Genomic DNA, 24190 nt, shown 5'->3' on the forward strand with positions numbered 1-24190 from the left:
GCTGGATCTGTGCAACTGGGATTACACTGAGAGGAAATGGGACCATGATGGTGACAACTGGGATCATACTGGGAGCAACTGGCACCACACTGAGAGTGACTGGGGTCATACTGGGATCATCCTGGAAGTGACCAGGAGCAGGCTGAGCGCAACGGGGACCATATTGAGGCAACTGGAAAGGACTGGAATCATGCTGGAGGTGACTGAGGGCTGTCAGCAGAGAATCAGGTTGGAAGCTACAGGGAGCAACTGGGAGTGGGTAGAATTTCATTGGTCATCAATACAAATCATTTCCCCATGGAATTCCCATAGCAGTTGAAATTAATAAAATGTAAGAGATTCCCATTTTCTTACACAGTCTGTCATTTGTTAAAAAAATTGTACTGTTTCAAATGTTATGCCAGTTGTAACCTGTCTGTTAAGAAAATTATGCTGTTTGTACCAAAGTTTGTACCCTCAAAAATCTTATTCCAAGTTGTATACCCCCTCTAAAACCCCGGGTTCCCTCCCCTTCCGTCAGGCTAGACTGTCGCCATTCCCCGCCGGCTCCTCGAACTGCTGGCCCCGCCTAATAGGAAAATCCAAGGACTTCCATGGTGCACCGCTCCAAAACCGAAGTGCAGTTGCCAGCAAACGGACCCAAAAGCTGCGACCCAGCACAAAATCCAGATAAAAAGGAGACACTACAACACCGAGAAGACCCTCAGCTACCTAAAGACTGAATTCTGCTTCTGCCGCCTTGCCATGACCACAAAGAGACTGGGAAGAAGTGACGCCCCCTAGACCACACGAGCCCACTGGAGTTCCTGGGGATTCCCGCGAGGCAGGAACTCCCGACTCTGTGATGAGAGCAGCAGATTCGTCTGACACCTCCTCAGCGGTGGCCAGAACAAGAACGGCGACGGGAGCGAGAACAACGACAGGAGCGGCGACGGCGCAGGCGACCCCTCGAGTTCCCCCTTGAAAGAGCTGACTAATAAAGGCTTTTCAAAAGAGGAGGTCTCCTGGCCAATTTATAACAGCAGTGGCTGGGAGGGGGGAGATCCATCCATGGAATTCTCACCTGACTGGGGTGAGAGTGAGATCCAGCCATGGAAATTCCATAGGATTTCCTGCAAGTCCCCCCATTTCTGAATCCCATATTCCCACAGGAATTCCCCTTCCCCTCCCACACCCACCTTTGTGCTCTAGAGCCTCCTGACCATATCTGATGTGTTTTGGGAGCTCTTCCACACAGGTGTGTCCCAGGTAATGCATCATCTGCTCCACCATGATCCCTTTGGATTCTCAGCATCTCTGGGTGATCCAATGGCACCATGAGACACTGCAAAGCTTCCGGATCCCAGCTGGAAGGAGATGAAATCCCACCCATCGTAGCTGTACCAGTGGGATCTATGGATGCTCCATTGGACAGGAGGTCACAGCTGGAAATCCACCTGCACCATGTGGAGACCTGGGAAGGAGGAGAGAACAGAGCCATTGAGTCATGTCCCAGCTCCACAGAACCCCTTGGAACTCCCTGGATTCCCATTCCAGCCCCACAGATCCTCCCCATCCTCAGAGACCTCAGCCTCTCAGAGTTTAAACAGTCACCTGTAAAGCATAGACGTGGTCAGGGAAGGCCTGGTGAGCCCTGGGAGGCGTCCCACGCACAACGTGTGCCTGTGCAGTGTCCTCGCAAGCTGCAGCGGTGTCCGGTCACTGGTCTTTGGTGACCAGTAGAGAAACCTCTGGAGTTGTGCCGGGCCGGGGGGGCCTCGGTCTTTGGTCGCCAGCAGAAGGGGATTTTGCCATTTGTTGCGCCATAGAGGGCTCAGTTCGGTGGCAGTTTGGGACTGGCATTCTTAAGGGCAAACCCTGGTCTGTGGTGGTTGTGCTATTGTGAATGCGTCCTGACAGTGAGAGAGAGGCTGCGACAGACACGCTGTTAGCACCAAGTGATTGAGAGGTTTGGACCGGGGGTTCCGTCTTGGGGGGCACCGAAAAGGCCGGGGAAAAACAAAGCAAGTGGGGTACATGCTTAAAGCCCTTGATATCACCGAATGTTGTACGAACCCTTTATCTTCTTTAATAAAAAGGCAGCCTCCCCGCTGCGATTGCGGGACGATTCCCTGGGCTACGGGGGACGGCCTTTACTGTGACACCGGTGCTCACGCTAAAAGGGTCCGGCCGTGGAGAGACGACGAGGGTGGTGTTTGTCTTTCCGGCGTTTGAGATACAGAGGTTGAGTGCTTTAGTACAGTGTGTTTGTGAGTGTTTCCCGCGGGAGTAATGAGATTGTGATGCTGGTTTGAGTGGAAGAGATTTTTTTGTTGTTGTTGTTGTTGCATTTTGTGTTTGGGAGTTGTGTTTTGGAGCTGTGGTGCATTTTTGAGGAAAAACTGTCATCTCGTGTCAAACGTTGTAAGTGCAGCACTTGCTGAATGGATTGTTGAAAGAGTTGATTAGTTTTGGGAGCTGGGACGTGGATGTTTTTGAAGAGGATTGGGAACAGACAAGGGACAGGACTAGTTTGGCAAAGAAGGGTGAAAGTTTTTAATAAGGGCCTTAGTTGTTTTTCGGGGCACGGAGGTTGTGTTTGTAGATTGTTAGAATTATAATCAGGGAAGCTTTTGTCTGAAAATCCAACCCGGCCAGACAGACAAAGGGGATTCCTTTGCCTCAGTGGTTTGAGCTCAACTCAAAGTGAGTGTTTGTGAATTCAGTAATAGACAGGGTGGATAGACAGGGAAAATGAGAGAATATACTTTTACATGCACCAGCAAGTGAGACTTGAGCAATAGCAACTCCATTTTGTCCACTGGTCACTGCTCACCGTGCCCACTTCACCTCGACTGCTGATATCCAGCCTTACTTCCTAAAAATAAAGACAAAGAACAGTGCTGTAACAAAGCCACCATTTACACCTCCCACTGTTGGTGCAAACACCAACAGTGACTGACCTTCTCAGGGGAGCCCCCGCACCCAGGACGGGGCGTTCTGCCACGGATTTTATCCCTCTGCATCTGAAAGAAAGTTAGGACAAAAGTCAAAGTGCTGCAGGGTAACTTGACAGCTCCAGACATCTTTTGTCAATCTAGGAATACCCTCGACAGGCCAGCTACACCCTACATGACATATATCAAGTCCCCGGGACTTGTCCTATTACCCCGACACTCAGAGTAAGCAGCTCAGGGCCAAATACACACAGACACCTGAGACACAGGACAAGACAAACACAGGAAGGCAACAAGGAGAGAAAGTTCTTGGCAAGAAAAATGACTGCAAAGACAGAGAATGTGGAATGATGTTGCTGTAGGACACGAAAGAAAGACTCCAAGTATTTCAGAAGGCTAAGAGCATAGAAAAAAGGCTTTATTGTCTAATTCTTACTACCTCTTATAAGATGTTCTAGTATAGACTTAATATGATGGATGAATAGGAACAACACCTCCCTAATGCCATTGGTTAAACTAGAGAAACAAACTTGTTTTGAAAAAGGAGAGTTGTTTACCAAGATTGTTTTGAGAAGAAACTTTCTTGAGAAGTTTTTCCTTGGGAAAAGTTAGCAGCTGCTGGTAGGCTAAAAATATTTCAGACTCAGAAATATCAGGCCCACTGAATGAGATGACCGAGGGTGACTGAGATGACTGAGAAGACTGAGGGTGAGCTGACCAGGCTCAGAGAACCCTGCGGGAAGGTAATGCCAATGGGATGATTATCCCAAGAACCAAAAAGATGGATGCTCGAGAATCCTACGGTCAGAATCCTCTACCTATCTTTGCATTCCTAAAAGACCTAATCCTCCATAATGGATCGTGGCAGTGCACAGCTGTGGACACAGCTCAGAACAAGACCTGAAAAGGCACCAGACCGGATGCTTGTGAAGAGAGATGAGATTCCAATGTGCATCTGAGCTCCTGAGTCATATGTTCAATGGTCTCAACACCTGGGCAAGGAATGCAGCGATCAGAGATGCTAAGAGTGGTGCCAGGGGTTTTGGAGAGGCTCCTTAAGGGCTAAGGAAAAGGACATGAAAGATGAGATGCCCAAAAGACAGAGAGTGCACAACAGACAAGGGACATGACATGCCCTGGGACTGCTCTGCCCTGCACACCTCAGTAGCGTGATCAAAAGTGAGACTTTCCCTTTATGTAGCCTAAGGGATCACATCTTGGACATCCCCATCTCCAAACCTGACTCAGAAATCCCTCCCAGCCACTCCCAACCTGATACAGTTTAGCAGGTGGTCAGAGTGTAATGCCAGGTGTAAATGTATCAATCTCTAAGGGTCCGGCCTTTGCAGAGAAGTGGCTGAAATTAATTTCAGCCAGACTTCTCTTCAGAGGTGTTTTGAAAAGCAAAAGGTTTAATAAAGGAAAATATCAAAATAACAAACATTACAGAAAACAAAAGAGAAGCCATGCACAGGTGCCTGAGAAACCTCTGACACCCTGCTAAAACACTCCAAAAAGTCTCTTTATTTTGTGCTCCTTCCTAGGTACTGAATGTTTTAGGAGGGAAAATCTGGCCTACTGCCAGTAAAATCACAAAGAGGCTTTGAGTTACTCTCTCAGAGCCCAATCCATGCTCTTGTGATGCTGTTTTACACCACAATGACACAGACTCTGAAATTCAGAAGGCTGGAAATGACTCCTTTATTTTTGGGATGTGTTTCCCTTTTATAGTATTTTACACAGACCAATTTGATTGGTGAGACAAAGACAAACCTCTTCAATCACATTGATCAGATCAGAGGGACATCAAAAAGTCCCTCCTAGGAAAAGGAATTAATTATGTAAGTACAGTTATAAAAATGTTTCTGCTGTTTACAGAAAATTCCCTAAGAATTACAGAAAATTCCCTAAGAAAAGAATTTCAGAAAACCAAAACACTTCAAGCACAAAACCAGGGCTTCACTCTTGTGCTGGTGCTGAGCCAATTACACAAGAGGAAAACCACAGAACTTTCCAGCTAAACTTCCTAAAATGTCTAAAGGTAAAGTGAAACTCTTTCCTTATTTGGAAATTTCCTCATTTCCTGCTGGGGTTGTGGGGTGCCATCACTGCAGCAGCCCAGCACTGCACTTTGATCCCCTTGGTGGCTCGGGGCCTCCACTTCTCTCTGGGATGTCCAGAGATGAGAATCCACGGCAGGAGCAAGGGAAGGCTGCTTCACCCTCTGGGAATTCCCTGCTGTCCCTTAGTTGGCTACAATAAAGAAAATCAAATATGAATATGTGATCCTAGCAGATCTGCTGGCTGGTTTGTGAGTAGATGTCAGCATAATAATAGGATTAAAAAAAATTGGATTTTATTACAGTCAAAAAATGTTATTTTCTGTTATGTTAGTAATAGAAATAGATTGATTTGATAAGATTTGAATAGATTTGATTTTGTATGTAGTGATGGGATTAGCACATTTGGTGTACTTGTGTTAACTAAGGTTTTAAATTTTAGTGGAGAATGGATAATAATAATAATAAAAATAATGGATGCTTAGAATTGCACCAGAAACACCACTACCCTAACCACAAAAATATATTAATTTTGAAAAAGAAAACTAAAAAAAAAGCACCAAAACCAGCCATATCAAATAATCAAACCACCCATAATCAAACCCATAATCAAACTACCAAATATAATAGAAATAACCTCATGTTCAATCCCTTAAAAAAATTCTAATATATGCCCAGAACCCTCCAAACTTAAAAAGACCTGCCTCTGACCAAATAAAAAGCAAAAAATCTCATGTCTTTTGAACTACATAAATTCATTAATCTAACACATCAAAACCACTAAAATTTAAAACCCTAATCAACACTAGTACACCATATACCCTAATCCCATCACTACATACAAAATCAAAACCTGTTTCTATTACTAACATAACAAAAAACCTCAAATTTTAACTGTAATAAAACCTAAAAACACCTAATTAAAATTAAAATTAATAATCCCATTATAACTAACCCAAAACCTCATACATTCAAAAGTAAATTTCTCCAAAAACAACGAAATGTAACATTAAATAAATAGACCATACCCCTTATCATACACCATCTATAAACAAAATAATACTACACAATAGATTATTAAAAACCACTAAAAAAACCACAAAAAACAAAAAACAAAACACTTTCAAAAATTAAAAACTCCATCTAGCAAAACACCTAAATCTCCACCAGTCAAATTGGCCCTACCCAGTCTGAAGCCCTACATACAATAAACAAAACCAAAACCCCAATAACACATATCAGAAGTCTATTTTTAAAAGCTACTTAAAGTAATTCTACCTCAAATACAAACAAACTCATCCATAAAGTTATCTGCACTCAAAAACCAAATTACACATAATTCAAAAAACCCAAAAATAATTCCAATTAACAGATAAATGAATTAATCAAATAAATAAATAATTCCAGTAAATAATTACAATAAACCAAAACACTATATACAACCAGAGAGTGTAATATTGAATAAAAACCACATATAAATACCACTATTTATGAAATACCACTGCCACTATCTATATTTAACTGCATCTGTATATATATATAAATAAATATATTTATTTAAGCATTAAGCTGACAACACAAAACAGAAAATGTCTTAAAATGATATTATAATATGTTATCCTCTGCCATCCTCCCCCAAATTCTCTCTCAACTATATCTAACACAAAAAAAATCCATTTTTAACTTTTTCTAACTTCTCATTTATTATCCAAAATGAAAAATTTTGCTAAAACTGTTTTTTTCTTTTTCTAAAACTACTGAACTTAACTTCAATGCAAAAAATCAAACAAGCTCCAAAAACCCCATACTGCAGCAATGAAAAAATATTGGTCTCACAGGAGAGTGCAAAATGTATTGAGTTTCTGGAAGGTACCCAAGTTATTTAAATTTAGTATGTATTATTAGTAATAATATTTATATTATATTACTCTGTTATTATATACTACATTATATGTAGTATATTATAAAATAATGTTTAAATACTATTTTATTTTTTATAATTATATTTAGTTATAGTTTATTATATTTTAATTATTTTATCAATATATACCATATTATATTTTATATTATATATATATTACCTATATATAATATAGATAATATATTATGTCTATTATATAAAAGAAAATATATATTTATTATATTCATAATTTAAAATAATTTTTAATTTTTATCTATATATAACATACTCTATATAATATATAATTATATGGTTTTAATTTTATTTATAATAATACTTATTAATTTAATTTAAATTATTATTATTATTATTATTATTATTATTATTATTATGTGGCTCGGTTAAAGAGCAATACCAACAGAGTCCACAGACAAAAAGGCTCCAGGGTCAGGGCTGGGTTTTTTCCTCTCTCTTCCTTCCAGTGCCTTTTGGAAATGAGGGATCCTGCTGCTTAAGCCCTGAAACAGGCCACAGCTGGTGTTCACCTCACTTTACGCCAATACAACGGCAAATAAAAATATTCTTCCTTTCAATTTAATCCCCAACAAGAAGAGAAGAGGAGGGGTTTTCTTCAAATGATGGGGAAGGTGCCATTTTTACCTCTATCCAAGCACTTTAAAAGGAGGAACAACACTTCCCCCACACTTTAAACCTTAGCATGATGAAAATGGGGGGGGGGGGGTTACCCTCAATTCAAGCCCCCGATACAACAACAACAACAACATTTTCCCCCTTCCCTTTAAAACAGAGCACCAGGATTCCATGTCAACTACTACCCTTAGCACCCGGGAAAAGCCAAGTTTTCCTTCAGGCAATACCCTCAAAATCACAGGTGAAGCGGCATTTTCCCCTATTTAATTTAAATACAGACAATAACAGAAGAGGAATTTCTTTCCTCAATTTAAGCTCCTTTTGTCCTCATAACCTTTTTTTCCTGTGGGCACCGAGAAGAGATCAGCAAGATGAAATTGAAAAAGGAAAAGAGAACAGTCCCCCCTACAAACCCACGCTGGCTCACCTGCTGCTGGCACAAAGGTTTGTCTCTCGGCGCCTCCTTTAACCGATGTTCCACATCCAAGAGCGTCCAGGTGCTGCCCAGCCCTAATATCGTTCCATGAGACTCCCTGGGAGACCCCCATGGATCGTAAACCCCTCTCCTCCGGCAGCTCTAGGCCAAAGGGAGCTGAAGAAAAGCCTCCTAAAGCAGCGCCTGGGCGGAGCCGCCGCGGCATCATCCTCACAGCTCACACCTGGAGCCGTCTGTCCCCTCCTCATCCTCACACCTCACCCCTGGGGCCGCTCTGTCCCCCCACCATCCTGTGACAGCTCTCACCTGGGGCCGTGTGTCCCATCACCGTCCTGCGACAACTCGCACCTGCAGCTGCCGCCACCCCGAGTGTGAGGGCGGGGGCAGAGGGGACTTGCTGCTCATTCCCTGGACAGTTCATTGTCTGCCCCTGAGCCGCTGGGGCTCCGGGCTTTAGGAGCCCTCTTCTCCCGCAGGTGCCCAAGGCTCAAACTGGGATTCCACCTCCAAAACGCCACATGCCTGAGATCCATCATTCCCAAGGAAATTCCCCAGCAACCGTTACCCTCCATTTAAAATTTTTCCTTTGGAACCATTACTACCTTGTCTTTCTGTGGAAAGTGTTTCAAACATTCATTGAGAGTTCAGGAGCTGGCCGTTTACGACTCAGCCGACAAGCCCAGGCTAAATCCAAACACCCAGAATTACAGGGAAATATAGAGACAGTTTATAAATGCTGCCCTCCCCTGCCACCGTAGTTCTTCCTTGCACATCCCCCGAGCAGATTTACTCCATCCTTTCTTCCCAACAGCACCTCTCCAGCACAAATCCCACCTCTCACAGACACAAACCAAACAGAAATTTACTACAGGTTTTGGCTTGGAAAGTAAAATTCTTGGTACATCTGGCTACATGATTAAAACACATGCATGCATTGATGGTCATTGAGGGAAAGCTTTTTAGTGGAGAAAATAATTGTGGTAGCACACTTTCATAAACCTTCAGAAAAAGCAGAATTGGCACCAACTCCTAAGACCCCAGCTGAGGAACCCCGCCCTCCTTGGGATACCCAATGCAGCAGACATCAAAAAAGGAGAAGAAAAATCAAGCTTGGAGTGCAAAAAGAGAACATAAATACACCAGCCTTTAAAAAGCTGGTGTGTTCATGTGTGTATTTATTCTTTCCTTGCTTTCTGTGATGACAAATACGAAGTAGAACATTACACACAATGCAGAGGTAGGATTTACAGGTCTTTCTTTTGGCAGTCTGGATGACAAATGTCTCCTCCTGCACTAACACCCAGCCCAGTTTAAAGGCAATCCTTACCCAACCCTTCCTCACCTCCCATTTCCCACTACTCTGCTCAGGGCTTTGCACCTCACACTCTTTCCTGCAACTTGATTTTTTAAAAAAATAATGTCCCATTATTTATTCCTGCTTGCTAAACAATAATATCCCAGGAGCCCGATTTTGGAATGTTTTGTGGAATTGCCTGAGTAGCTCTTACTTCTTACATTTACAGATCCTGTCCATGGCAGGTCTAGCCTGTCCTTCAACTTAGTGCCACTCTGAGCCCTCCATCTGCAGGGAAATGAATACTTTGGGAAGTTCTTACAGCTCTATTTAATGCTCTAAGGATCATGATGATTTTCTGGAAGCAGACTGTCCATCCAGACCTGTTTCCTTCCCTCTCCCTGTCAGGCTGTACCTGCGGCAAGGCCGAGGTGAGACCAATCTGTAAAATCTGACTCTCAGTGTCTTCCCGAGGCTGAAGCCATTTACCATCAATGCTGACAGAGTGTGAGGTGCTACAGGCTCCAAACTCATTCCTTTCCCCCTGAAGCCCAAGACAGTGTGTCCATAAGAAGCCCCTTTCTTTGAGGCACCCTAGGGATACTTGTCAAGGCAGCAGATGAGGAACCTGTTGTGTCAGCATGAGACCTGTCAGGACACACTGGCACAACATCAGCACAGCCAGAGGTGTTGGAAAGAGATTTCCCTTTAGGCTGTAGTCACAGGTTAGGTCAGTGTGGTTCCTTGTGAACATTCCCATAGGACTATACACTTTTCAGAACTCCACCACGGTGTTTTCACAACTCCACCACAGACATGGTGCTGCACAATCTTGGTGACCACAGTTTGGAACTGGGTGAATTTTAAGTATAGTTGAAGGGTTTATAAGAGAAGAGTAGTAGTGATTTATAAATTAAAGCAGGGTGGTATCCCACACTGGTGACTTGGGATTGGTGCTAGCAGACCCTGTGCCAGATGTCCACTTGGAGACCAATCCAGTGAGGCCACCACTGTTTGGAGGAAAACACCCCAAAGACTCCAGGGTCCAGACTGCTAAACTGCAAGTGAACACCTGTGCCTGTGGTGCCCACCAGGAAAATAAGTATCAGCCAGTCTCCAATCACTTGTCTGTATTCCAGGTAGGCACTCATCTATGGAAATGGCTTTGCTTTAAGTAACCTAGGGATATATGCAGCCAGTATATAACTGTGTGTATTTCTGTTCTCAGCCAAATCAAGCCAGAGTCGTTCTATTACTTTTCCTCCTGGGAACTTTCTTTACTCAGGATTTTCCTGGCATGTACCATGTCTGTATAATGTAATTAAGATGCATTTGCTGCACATCCACACCGATGGGCTGCAAACACAGGGGATAAAGTCTCACTTTAGAACAGTGCATAAAATGAAATCTCCTTCTATTATCACACATTTGTTAGTACATAAAACATATTTAATGAAAACCAAGCCATCAAACAGTAAGTAGACTGATAAAGTTCAATACAGCACCACTGGTGCCCTGGCTGCAGCAGACACCCAACTGCACACAGGAATGGAACGTGTTTAAGGGCACCAGTTAGTGCTGCAGATACTGATGCTGTCAGAGCTCAAAATATAAGCTCTCAACTGATAGATCTGAAGAATCTGGAGGAAAAGAAACTGCTATCTGATTCCTTCAGCTTCAGGAAGCCACAGTGGCAGATGGTGAAATGTGCAGTCAGTTGGCTACAAGATCTTTAACTCACATGACCAACAGTTACTGCAGAAAGAGAAATAAAGATCTATCAGAGGAAGCAGTTCACAAATAAAAGTCTTCACGCATGGTTCCATGCAAGTTTCTTTATGCTGTTCCTTCCAAATCTTCTCTTAGTGAAGATCTCATTCATTCAGGTTGCTTTTTTCTCTGGTATTTCATCTGCATGTCTCGCATGAAGTTTCTGAAGGCTGGCTCTTCATGACTCTCCTCAGTCACTGGGGGGAGAAACAACAGTTCAGCACTATTCTACTTTTGTGACTGACAAAAGCTGGAGTCAGGATAGTCAGAACAACCTAGAACATCTGTTAGATCTTCAACTATATTACAGGGCAAAGGAAATAAGTGATCGTAAACATCAATGGAACAAGAGAAGAATGAAGATTAAGTGTGTGAGCTATGGAAGAGAAAAGTCATCCTTTAAGAACTCAGAAGACTGCTAAAAGCAGAAGCAAAAGCAAGGAGAGCCAGGGGCAGAAACTGTAAAGTCAAAAAGATGATAAAACAGCTGTGCATCAACCAGAGGTCACTGTAAGCCTCAAGCCTAACAAGTTCTCTCGTTTATGTGTGCTATACATCTATTAATTATTTAAATAGAAAATTTACAATTGAACTCTCACAAAGGTTGGAGAGTGATAGCCCTGGAGCAAACACTGCAGCTGGGCTTTGGCATGGTATCACATGTATTTAGGTGACTGAACGTTTGCTTGTTTTCTAGGCTCTCTTTACAGTCCATCCAGGTAATGAAATACAGAGGGGATTTCCTGACTAGATGGGCAGCTTTCAGGCCTCATTCCTCTTACCTTCATGGTCAATGTCGTCAGTATCACTCTCCCTCTCTTCCTCCTCTTCATTGAGAGTCCCTCGTGTTAGGATTAGCTCAGAGGGACCCATTGCAGAAACATCATCAGGTCCTTGAACAGAAAAGAAGTGGTTGTACACAAACCAGCTTGCTAAAGGTAAGGTATTGTTAACACTGACATCTTTTATCTGAACATAAACACAACAATTAACACCTGCTCTGAAAGGACAGAAAACTGTGGATCCCAAAGACACAGGACAGATTTCATCACCACATACCTCAGGTAAGGAACAGTGCAGCCAACAGCACAGCTTTCCCATATTCTAATCTGTTTCATCTTTCCTCAACTACTTCATTATTTTTAATAGGTCTGCTGCTTTAGTTACACAGCAGGATTTCTTCCACACCTGTGACTGACACAGGAAGTGCTAAGTGTGGCAAATCCCAGAGGAACTAAAGCCCCACTCCTCTAACATGGGGATGGTTTCACACCTCTGCTGTGGGAACAGAGAAACGCTTCTCAATGCAAACTCTTCAGAACTCTTAAAAAAACTTCTGCAGTGAACCTAAATTTCTGGTGAGGTACCTGCCAGTGTGCTGCCCTGCACACACACACTGCCCATGTCCTTCCATAAGTGTTCCAACTGCTCTCTCTTTTGTTTCTCTTGAGCTTCCTCCTGTAGATAAAGAGTTACATGTGGATTCTGAGAATATTTAAAACATCAGTAGAAAAGTAACCTCACCCAAACCCCAGCCAGAGTGCAAGTCACTAAGCAGATCTTACATTACAACTAAGGTTACACAGAACTTTGGCCAAAACACAGACAGCAACCTCCAGTATGGAGGACTTCTAGAACATTTTCAGGAAGCCAAACTCAGTGCAGCTGTGCCTGTCCTTTGGACAGCCAGGACTCAAGGTGAGCAGAGCTACTGATTTTGGCACTGCAAATCAGTCTCTCTTTCTGTCTAAGTCAAACCAGTACACTTCACTGGTACAGGAAGATACAAGGATAGCCTCAACGAATCACTCAAGAATTTATTTTCGAGAACTCTCTGTCCTTCTGAATAGAAGATACAAAACTATTTCCCAATTATTTTCTCACAACTACCTAAAATACTACCACTAAAGCAGCAAAAAAATGTGTTTTATAAAACATCTTTGTTCTTGTAAAGATACACTCCACCACATCTGGGAAAAAAAGGCAGATAGCAGACTTCTTCAGGACAGGAGCTTTCCCACACTGAGTATGACTAATAAATGAAATGTTAAACTCTCTCAACATAAAGGCAATCGTGTGCATAGAAGTGCCCTCAAGATACACCACCCAGGTGTACAATTGCTGAAAACACTTACTAGTGATTTTCTCAGGCGCTCGTACTCTGGGCGATACTCTCTGAAAAGACGGAGTGCATTCAGTCAGAATCAACACATGATTTATAATAAGTAAGGATCATCTCAGAGGCTTCCTTCTACCCAAAAAAAAAGTTTTTTCTAGGCTTTCATGTTTGAGAGACATTTCAGAAGGACTAACAGTACATTTAACCCAGATTTGGATTCTGAAACCAATGGATGCAAAATAAGTGAACACAGTTCATTGAAACAGCAGGAGTTCAAACCTTGATCACTGTATGGAATTAGAGAAAAAATAATACTTGACATATTTGATGGCACAGACAGCTTTTGCTTTTTCGCTGAACAGTGGACACACAAATTCAGTCTGAATAGCTCCTTTACACTGCCACTTTTTATGCTGATGCTTGAAGTTTATTAGAAACTCTAAACTACCTTGGCTAAGGGCAGTGTAGAGTCTTTCAAATTAAAGGAATTACACATCAATACCTCCAGGAAGTGTTCACTGGGTTAACTATCCCCTTACCTCTCATATTCATCTACAGCTTTAGAAAGCTGGATAAAAAACTCATCCAGTCCTGTGCCAAGCACGGCAGAAACACCAACCACCTGCAAAAGAAACCACACACCAGAAACTGAACTAGTTTCTAACAAAATCCCAAAAAAACGACAAATAATTACTAGTCTAAACTTAACCATAGCCATTTAACCAACACAGTGACATAGGAATGTGCAGCAACACTTCTGCTTCTATCCATCCTGCTTTCAAACTCTCTCTCCACTTGCTGTTTGTGTTTGTTACCTTTATTTTTTGGTTGTTGCTGGTTTTCTGTTTGGTGAGTTGCTGCAGTATTTCAGGGGGTGTTTCTTTGGGGAAGGGGGTTTAGGTGTTTTTTAACAAGTTGGGCATTTCAAGAGAAAGTCAAGTCTTTCTGCAGCTTACTTTTTTACTGTTAATAATCCAATCTGCATCTAGGGTTATAAGTAGTTAGTATGTATCAGTGTAATTGAATCAGACACCAAAACAGACAACTGACCTTCTGGCTCTGAAATTATGTCTAATACTTTGTATTTAGCCACATCCCATTTTAAAAAGTCTCCAAAGTCCAACCCCAGAAGTGCAAGAAGTGGAGAATTTAATCAGTTACTATGGCAAGACATTCAACATGCACATCTCCTTCCTAATTTGAACTTCTCTATCATTACACTTCTGACCATTTGTTCTGCCTGTAATTAAATCAGTTACCTAAAAATACATTTCATTAGGACTATTACTGGTTAGAATCTATCATCTTCTAACAAAAATTCTTCCTCTTTTTGAAAAGCAAGACAGTCTCTCAGCTACTTACTTTCAAATGGAAGACTTTTTGCAATACAGCCTTGCACTTGATCATTAATAGAACAAACATGAGACAGCTCTCCAACGGATTTTAAGTATTAATATATGCTGACGCATGTTAATATTTGTCCTTTCCCTGTATTTAAGTACAAGCTGCAGTCTATGCTAGAACCATCATATGACCTGCTCTCCAGTTCAGCATTCTGACATGCAGAGAAATATAACCTAATTAACAAATAAGGAACAGGAAGTACTTTAATTCTACATATGGCACCACTACAATCCCTTCTGAAATTCTGTATATTGTTCCACATAGAACACTTACAATATTTTTGTTCTGGCTACATTATCATTATCTATCTGAATGAAATCACTTATTTTTGTTGTCTTCCTTTTAATACCCATAAAGCCAAGAAGGCTTGCTTTTTCTTAGTAAAAGCTGATGGCAAACAACAATTAGCTGAAACCTTTTGCACAGACTATGGGAACAGTAACAGCCTCCAGTGCACAGGGTCTCAGGAGGAACTGGATTACTTTGTCGTCTCAAAACCTGGTTAAGTGAGGAACAAAATCCAACTTCTTCTTGCCCAAGCAAATATGGAGGGGAGGGAAGAGAAGAGAGTGTTTGTTTGGGTTTGAGATTCCTTCTTTTCTCCCTGTTGCACACCCTAAATTGCACCTAAATTTTCACCCTAAATTGCACAACTCTACTAGACCCTTTCTAAACAAGGAAAATTATCTCAGACAGGAAATGCTGCAACAAAAAACGCTGCCTCTTACCAGCCTGTCTTAGCTTTCTCCTCATGATTAATCACAGCTCAGTATTAAATTATTCAGGGCTGCCACTCAGCGTGACAAGTTACTAAAGCTGCCGTGTTCAAATTTGCAAATCCTCAACATGGCTCATCAACAGATTACAGCTCAAAAGGGCAGTGCAAAGACCCTTTACAGAAAGACAGAATGGTTAGGATTGGATGACACCCCTGTAGAGTCCAACTTCTCTGCTTAAAAAGCAGAAATAAATAGAACAGGTTGCTCACAGACTTTGTGTCCAAGGATGGAGACTTCACAGTTTCTCTGGACCATCTGTTCCAGTGCTCAATCAGTAAAAACGAAGTAATTTTTTCCTATTCTATTAAACATAGTTTCTTGCATTTCACGTTGTGTCTATTGCCTCTTTTTCTTTCCCTGAGCACCAGAGAACAGAATCTGCCTTTTGCCTCCCTTACACTCTACTCCCACCCTACATCAAAAACATTATTCTTGAGCTTTCTCTTCTCTAGGCTTTTATAAGAGGTAATAAACAAAAAGAAAATTCTTACCTTCAGTGAACTGTAAAATTCATCCAACACTAAACTCATAGAACGAGTCAGGTTACTGGCATAGGAGGTCTCTTGATTCAGGGCGTCCTGAAAAGTCTCGAAGTCCTGCATCCATTCCAGTGCAAAACTGTGGTCGATTATGTCAGTCTGCAAGGAGAAGGGAAAATATTCAAAAGTAATCCTAGCTGTAGACTGTGAAGTGGACAAATAAAATTAAAAAATCCACGTTAAGCTTATTTTCAAAATCTTAATCTTTTCAAAATTCTCAGCCCCGGTCTGAAGTTGCGTAAGTTCTTTCTATCAAACCAACTACATGAAGACCTGAAAAGGAGACAAATGACCACTCAGGCTTAAGAAGGTAACAACTGTTTAAGGAAACAATCACAGGTCTAAAGCCTTCTATGATTTATTGCAAAGGAGCATTTAAAAACTGCATGCCGTACAATAAAGTTTACAGTGTAAATAGTAGAACATATGATTGAGGCCAGACAAGAAGAGCCCTCGCTGAAATCCCAAACTTTCCTGATTGTTGGAGGGTGGAGGAGCAAAGTGCCACTTCCACGCTGGGCAGCAGCCCATGGATGGGGTCTCTATAAACATGAGCTGTGTTCTGACCCAAAGAAGTTACAACCCAAACTCAGTGCAAGACAATGGACACAAACAGATGAGATGGTTCCACAATTTTACATGGATGCATATGCAAAGAATCTGTTAAAAAGTTTCATAAACATCTTATCACAGGCATATCCACTCTCAGCACAGCATGAGGTGCCTAAATCTCTGATAGATTTCATTTCCCTGCACCAATGGGAATGAGAAAGATGAAGTTCTGCCTAGCAATACTCACAAGATTTGAGACAGAACTGAATCCACCAAGGGCCAAAGCCGCAGTACTTACAATTCTATAAATAAAATAAAATCACCTCTACAAATTGCTTTTTTTCCCTCTGCAAACCTTGAAATTCTAAAATCTGTTTGTCACTACACATGTGTCAGTTGCTCAGAATTCTTCCATTCTTATCAAGAGTCAGATTTTGAAAATTAAATTTAATAACATTTTGTTAAAAATTCTTAAAACACTGTTGCCTTTACTCTTTGGCAAAGGCAAACATGAAATTAAAATGAGGTTGAAGTTATAAATCCTAAGCCTCTGGCCTACCTTTCCTTACATATACTGATCAAGTCCCACTTTTAGTCCTTCAAAAGGCGTATTTTCTTAAGAGAGAATGATTTTCCTACCTCGTGTGTTTTTCCACAGGGAAAAAAAACCCTTAGTAGCTTATTTTAAAACTACTGTCTAAAGTTAGGCAGAAAGCAGCATACAAAACCTTGCTCAGTAAGCAAGCAGGTCGAAACAAGGTTTGGGTCACTGGGCAGATGGATGGCATTGGGGCACAGCAGACTTGGCTGTGTAAGGTTTGGTTGATATGATATGACATGATATGATATATCATATATAATATATCATATCTATTACTTGGCTGGGGTGAGGGAAAATGGCACAGTCAAGGCATGGCCTATGGGAAATGTATGTGTGTGCAGAGAGCTTGCTGTGCTGGGGATACAAATATAAATTATGTCTGTGGGGAGCAGATATAATCTAATGGGATTCTTTTAATATCTGAAATGATGATGTTTAAAGAGACAGCTGTTAAAAGCATTCCTTTAAGACTGCAAGTGGATTACACAACAGTGGGTGTGCATCTTCAGACCAGCACTGCCTCCCAGCCATCACTGGATCAACCATCTTTTGCTGAGTTTTGCCTGGTGCAATATGTGGGACTCTTTCCTCAAAATATGCAGGTCTTACACTGTTCCCACTGTGGATCATTAAACTGCTGCTGAGTAGAAACAAGAATGAAGACAAATGTGTGGAAACAGGGTGTCTAAGAGCAGATTCCATAACGACCTCCCTCTTACAGGGTCAAGTTTCCTTACAGTCCAGGCTTAAGGTCCCAAACATGTTTCAAAGTATTGCTATCCTCTCTGACTTGAGGTTTTGGGTGCAGCTGCCCATCCCTGTTATGCTTGTGCATTTGGATACCAGATTAAAGACCCTTTTCAGATTAGGTTGTCAGCCTGCAGGCCTCTCCCAGTCTCTCTTTTCTAGAAAAACCTGTAATTGTGGTAAAGCAAAGACACCACACCAAAGAAGCTAAGCGGAACAATGTTCCACTAGGAAATGGAAACCAGAGCTTCAACTTACTTTGTTCATAACCACGATGAAAGGTAGCTTTGTCTTGTACAGGATGCTGGGCAGGGAGACACAAAATGAAAAGTTAACATTAATTTAAAACTCACTAGAACAGAAAGCAAGTTAAGCATAAGGCACACAAGACTTGTGCAAAACTAAATACATTTGACATCAAAAGATAATTATTTTCCTCTGCACTAATCAGAATGTAATTTTCACCCAGGTCCTGCTTACAACCATTGAACAAAATATGCCTCCCCAAGATGTTAGCACATTTCTGTGAGACAGAAAATCTCTGACACACAGTTGTTTTTGGTTACCACTTTCTATGACTCTCAGATCCCAGTTTTTAACTGGGAGTTTTTAACTCCCTTTGCATTTTGCATTTGACTCAAACCTCGGGTTCTGAGAGATTGTGAACTGAGCAATGAATTCAAATAACACAGAAGATCTATAAAGAGAAACTACCTTGACACAGGAGCTCACACACTAATTTCACTGTATGTGTGCTACCACCTTTTACCCAAACTAATGCCAGAAAATGCAGCATGCAGTAAGACACATTTTGTACACTATTACAGTGCTACAACTCCTGACCTTGATAAAGGACTGCAATGGTTTTTGAAAACCTTTTACCAGCATTTACCATGAATTATCACAGCCCCAGCTATGTTGATCATTCTATAGGTATTTAGTCCCTGATTTAACATGAAAGAAATCAGATAAATTCATGTATGAAAAAGAATACAATAAATCAAGAACTCCTTGCTATGCTGAACTCAAACCCAATCTTGAAGAATCTCCTAAAGTATCAATGACATAAAAAATAGAATAAGAAACTGTGTGTTTACAAGAAGGAACTTAAACTAGACTATATTGATACAACTTAGATAAATAGGTTTATAAGCAATAGGCAATGTTAAATCTACTGTAACCAGCATTCATCACACCAAGGTCTCATGGATTATTTCATGCTTTCAGTGGGAGTTTTGAGCCAATGACCTCCAGATGTCCACTGACACCTAAATGATTCTGTTTTTCCAATGAGGAAATCACTAAGAGAACAACCATACCAGTAGATTAAGTGGATATGAGACATCCAAGTGCAAAACTAACCACACCCTGGGCTGCATCAAAAGCAGCACAGGCAGCAGGGTGAGGGAGGTGATCCTCCCTTTTTACTCTGTTCTCATCCCACCTGGAGCACTGCATCCAGCCGTGGAAACCTTGGCACACGAAAGACATGGGCCTGTAAAGTGGGCCCAGAGGAGGTCAGACAAACCATTAGAGGACTGGAAGGACAGTCCTGTGGAGACAGGCCAAAGAGCTGGGATTGTTCAGCCTGGAGAAGACTTCAGGGAAGCTTTACTGCAGCTTTTCAGTACACGAAGAGGTTTGTAAGGAAAACGGAGTGACTCTTTACTAAGACTTGTAGTGACAGGACAAGGATGAATGGTTTTAAGCGGAAAGGGACATGCTGAAAAAAAATTTCATGACAGTGCAGAGATACTGGAGCACACTGCACAGGGAAGCTGTGTTTGCCCCATCCCTGGAAGTGTCCAAGGCCAGGCTGGATAGGGCTTGGACCAACCTGGTGTAGTGGAAGGTGTCCCCGCCCATGGAACAGCATGGACTAGATGGCCCTTAAAGGTCCATTTAAAACCAAACCATTCCATAATTCCCCTTTAAAAATAACTCTTAAAGAGACACAGTAATTGAAGCAGACGGGCTGCATTTACAGCTTTTCTCACCTGCAGGCATACAGCATGTTGGACATGAAAGTGACAGGGTTAGTGCTGCGAGAGGTGTCCATCACATAGACAACGATGGAAGGAAAAGAGGAGGCCTGGGAACACCAAGTGAAAGACACTTTAATTAGAAGCTCACTGCTCAACAGCCAGGGCATTCACACAACTTCATTGTCCAGTCATGTCAAAAGAACTTACCAAGGCCTCAGTTATGATGGTTCCCGATGCTGACCAAGTAAATACCTCAATTTGCCCTGGTGTGTCAATAATAACATACCTGGTAAGAAGTTACCCCCAAACAACAATAAGGGAAAATTAGTTAAGCACAAGGTCCTGTTCTGACTAGATAATTACCAGCATACAATGGCAAATGACATGATTACTCTATAACAGATGAGAACAGTTTCTCCCAAACACTAATGAAATTTATGTGCGTGTCTGAAAATCTCCTGTGTGAATTTTGTAACAAAGAAGCATGTACTCTCATGAGTCCAAGGCATCAATTTGACAGTTAGTAGTGCAAAATCTTCAGAAAAAGAATTAACTGCTGCCTATTTAAAGAGTGTGTGAGAGAAAATGATAGTCTAATGGAAGACAAGAAAAGCAGGACTGTAACAAGGAGGCTTTTTTTTTTTTATGTATCCAAAGAAAAATCTATTTTATCCGTTCTGTGCCCTTCTCTGTATAAAATTTACACCAAGGCTGAAAAAAACAACTAGAAAACATTTAGAAAAGTTTTTTTAAATTTTGCAATTTTCCCACAATGACCCCAGAAAAGCACAGTTCAGTATAATGTACTCACTTGGATGCATTTTGTCTTTTTTCAATAAACTTCATCACCTGATTGAAAAGGCAGAAGCGTATTTTGTATTTAGACTCACAACAGGAAACTTTCATCTTCATTTCATAGCAGAAACTACATTAACTTGCACAGCTACAGGTGAATATCAAAAGGTTTAAAGTCTTAATGCTTTTCAGGGTATGAAAATGCTCTACTAAGGAGGGGTGAAAAATGCTCAGACCCCACAAGAAAACCTTGATTTTGTGTGTGTTCTAGTACTTGGCTAAAGAAATTAGTACTTGACTAAGGGCAGTTGTTCTTTTCTCCACGAGATTATCTTAATATCTGACATCAGTCCCCACCCCACAGCTGATTTAGTGCTGAGATTTAGGAGTGCTGTCAGTTATCAAACAACTGAGGAAATGTTACAAGCTTCTCTACTTCAAAACCAGAGCACTCACATGGAAGATTTTTTAGGAAACATGGTGGAACAACAGTTCTATACAAAGACTGAAGAATGTTCCCTACATGTGGCTTCTTAATTTTACTTTAAAAGAAAGCTGAAAACCTGAAATCTCTCAGGAAGGAATACCTTTGGACTGCTTCCAACACCCTGACCGCCAGGGTGACAGGATGTATTTTTGACTGTCAGGGTTTCTAGGATTTTCTGTTTGTTTTGTTTGCTTGTTTTTTGTATTACCGCGTTTGTATTCTTAATATTTCTAGTAAAGAACTGTTATTCCTATTCCCAAATCTTTGCCTGAAAAGCCTTTAATTGCAAAATTACAATAATTGGAAAGGAGGGTGGAATTACATTCTTCATTCCAAGGAAAACTCCAGCTTTCCCTGGCAGATACCTGTCTTCCCAACCCAGGACAGATGTACACAACTCCCTGCCCATCCCCAGCACAGCACTGCAGGAATAGCACACAGGAAAATGAGCTTGTACCTGGTCAAACCTTGTAGCAAAGAGATTGAGAGAGGTCACTATCCCGCCGTTTGGGCCCAGCCCATATCTGATGCTTCATTCAGGAAAGCAGATGGTTATGCAGAGCCCAGAGATTGTCTCTGTCAACCCTGACAAACAGATGTACACTGGATACCTTGAGATCAAGAGACAGTCGCCCTAACACACGATTAGGTCTTCTCAGTCAGCCAGGGAGGTAACAAATACTCTCTTACCCAAACACATGCCATTGACAGAAGGAGGGGCTGCGTGGCTTCTCCTTGCCATTCCTGCTTTAACTGCACAAGAACAAGCATTGACTCATAACACACTGCCTTCTCTCTCACTACTCTCAATACCCAAACATGAGGGCAAACATCCTCCTTGGGCCCTTATTAACAGGGCACAGAAACTCCAGTGATGGCTAACAGGTGATAATGCACTCATATATTCATTTGGAACTTATATTTAGGATGTTCTGCTGGTAACCCCAAATCAAACAACAGCCAAAAATCAAGACTCCCATCCCCCACCACCTTTACTCTTGTCTAAAATATTAAATTTAATAGTCATACTTTTGCAAGTGAAAACCAAAGACTGTATCACCTCCATCTGCACAAGCTATTACATAATTGACCAAGCAGCTCCACAGCCCTCTCTGGAAGTGCAGCCACTTTAGTGAGATGTTACTGCACTACAGCCACCAACACTGGGAGCAAGAGCAAACACCCCAACGTCTCTGAGATTCAGAGGGACAACAGTGCTTTGATTACAGTCAAATAGAGAGAGAGTTTTCTCCATCTACAACAGGCAAGTAAGAATTTCCATATTTGTTTATGACAAATAAAATCAAGACTAGTTAAAACATGATGAAAAAGGCTGCTGGCTTCCACAAAACAAACCAACAAAAAACTAAACAAACCAACAAACCAATAGAAGATACAAGTTCTTTGAAAGAACAACTAAAAAAAAAAAAAAAAAAGAAAAAAAAATCTACATGGGCAGAGTCCCTATTCCTTGTTAAAAATTACTGTTAGGCAGAATCATTTTTAGCACAGGAAATTACCTAAGAAGTGCTAAATCTTCTAGAACACACATTCCTAATATCACATGCAAGAAATACAAAGTCAAAACCTCTTGATTGTCATGGAACCCTGCATTACTGCAATTCCCCCCACCTCCTGCCCCCTCACCACAGTGTGCATGCAACCGATTATTTTTAAAAACTTGAAACTTCAAATATAGCTATTTAGACAGGAAAAAAAAAAAAAAAAAAAGGATACAGCTTCATTACTTCTTTGTACTTCACGGTGTCCCTGATATCTAGGGGAGAAAGACACACAAGCAGTTTAATAAAGTATACCTGTCTGTGTTACTAGAGACCCAGCACTGGAACAGATACTCCAGTCATTCTTCTGACAGCAGCGAAACAACTTTGTGTACCCACACTGCCTGTCTTATCCTTTGGAGAGGCTGGCTGGTGTACTTCACAGAGTGCAAGAGACAGGATTGTCACAAAACTAGGCACTGCTATGCTCCTTGGAACAGCTAAACATAAGATCTGTTCTACTGCTAAAATGTTTTCTCTAAAATTCATGTATTTTAAAGTGCTTTAAAACTCTCTGTTGATAACATATGTGTATATAGAGAATGAGATCAAATGTGCTAATCCTTTCATTACTGACAAAAAAACAAGTCTCCAGAACCCAAACACCTCCAATCACACCAGATGATATAAAAAACGTACGATCACTTTGGAAGAATGGCTTTGGTTCTAAATACACCCATATTAACGACTGTTAGGAGAAAAGAGCTACAATAAGAAAAAAAAAATAGCCTTCAAGTCCTTTTATTACAACTTGAACTCTCTTAAGGGAACACAAACAGCTCAGCTTATATTCCCTCACGTATTCGCTTCTGTGAACTCCAGGCAGCAACTGACAGAGGAGGACACAGTCTCAGGCTACCTCAAGGGAAATACAGGTTGGATATGAGGAAGAAGTTTTTCATGGAAAGAGTGATGAAGTAGTGGAATGGTCTGCCCGGGGAGGTGCTGGAGTCACCATCCCTGGACGCGTTTAAAAAAAGACTGGATGTGGCACTCGGTGCCAGGGTTTAGTTGAGGTGTTAGGGCACGGGTTGGCCTCGATGATCTTGAAGGTCTCTTCCAACCTACACATCCTGTGAATCCGTGTTATGAAAAGTAAGCACTCTCCGCGAAGCGGTTCTGTCCCAGCTGAAGGCCCTACGTACCCGCTGTCACTCACCGATGTTGGCGGGGAAGGGCAGGCTGTGCACGGCAGGGTCCAGGTTAATCACGTACGGAGGGCAGCACTGCTCGTGCAAGTGGGCGGCCAGGCGCTGCGGAGACACGGGGAAGGCGTCAGGCCCCGCGGGGCACGGCCACAGCACCGGGGGCAGCCGGCGGCTCCCCGCGGCCCCTCACGACTCCCGCGGCCCCTCACCTGCACGAAGGTGGTTTTCCCGGAGCCGGCCATGCCCAGCACGAGCACACACACCGGCGCCGCCGCCCGCGCGGCTCCCGCCGCCGCCGCCATCTTCCCAGAGCCCCCTTGTCCTTCCGGGGCGGGAGGCGCCCGCGGCCCCGCCGTGACGCGCGCGGAGCCGGCCGTGGTCCCGCTGCCGCCCGGGAAGCACCGCGGGCCCGCGCGGCCTCCTGG

The 24190-nt window shown here is 42.1% G+C and overlaps 1 protein-coding gene across 1 annotated transcript; it reads right to left on the reverse strand.

Annotated features, from left to right (window-relative positions):
* Nucleotides 1–10704: 10704 nt before the first annotated feature.
* On the reverse strand, nucleotides 10705–24185 carry GPN1 (GPN-loop GTPase 1). The gene is made up of 14 exons (XM_066314474.1): nucleotides 23975–24185; nucleotides 23777–23870; nucleotides 22793–22832; nucleotides 21513–21579; nucleotides 20585–20622; nucleotides 19981–20059; nucleotides 19786–19880; nucleotides 18047–18092; nucleotides 15841–15987; nucleotides 13706–13788; nucleotides 13183–13222; nucleotides 12415–12505; nucleotides 11830–11940; nucleotides 10705–11244 (listed from the first exon to the last, which is right to left on the reverse strand). Exons 1-14 carry the CDS (start codon nucleotides 24065–24067, stop codon nucleotides 11156–11158), a joined length of 1113 nt encoding a protein of 370 aa, XP_066170571.1. The 5' UTR covers nucleotides 24068–24185; the 3' UTR covers nucleotides 10705–11155.
* Between the last annotated feature and the right edge of the window lie 5 nt (nucleotides 24186–24190).

The sequence above is a fragment of the Sylvia atricapilla genome, chromosome 3 (assembly GCF_009819655.1).
Source record: "Sylvia atricapilla isolate bSylAtr1 chromosome 3, bSylAtr1.pri, whole genome shotgun sequence".
NCBI lineage: Eukaryota > Metazoa > Chordata > Aves > Passeriformes > Sylviidae > Sylvia > Sylvia atricapilla.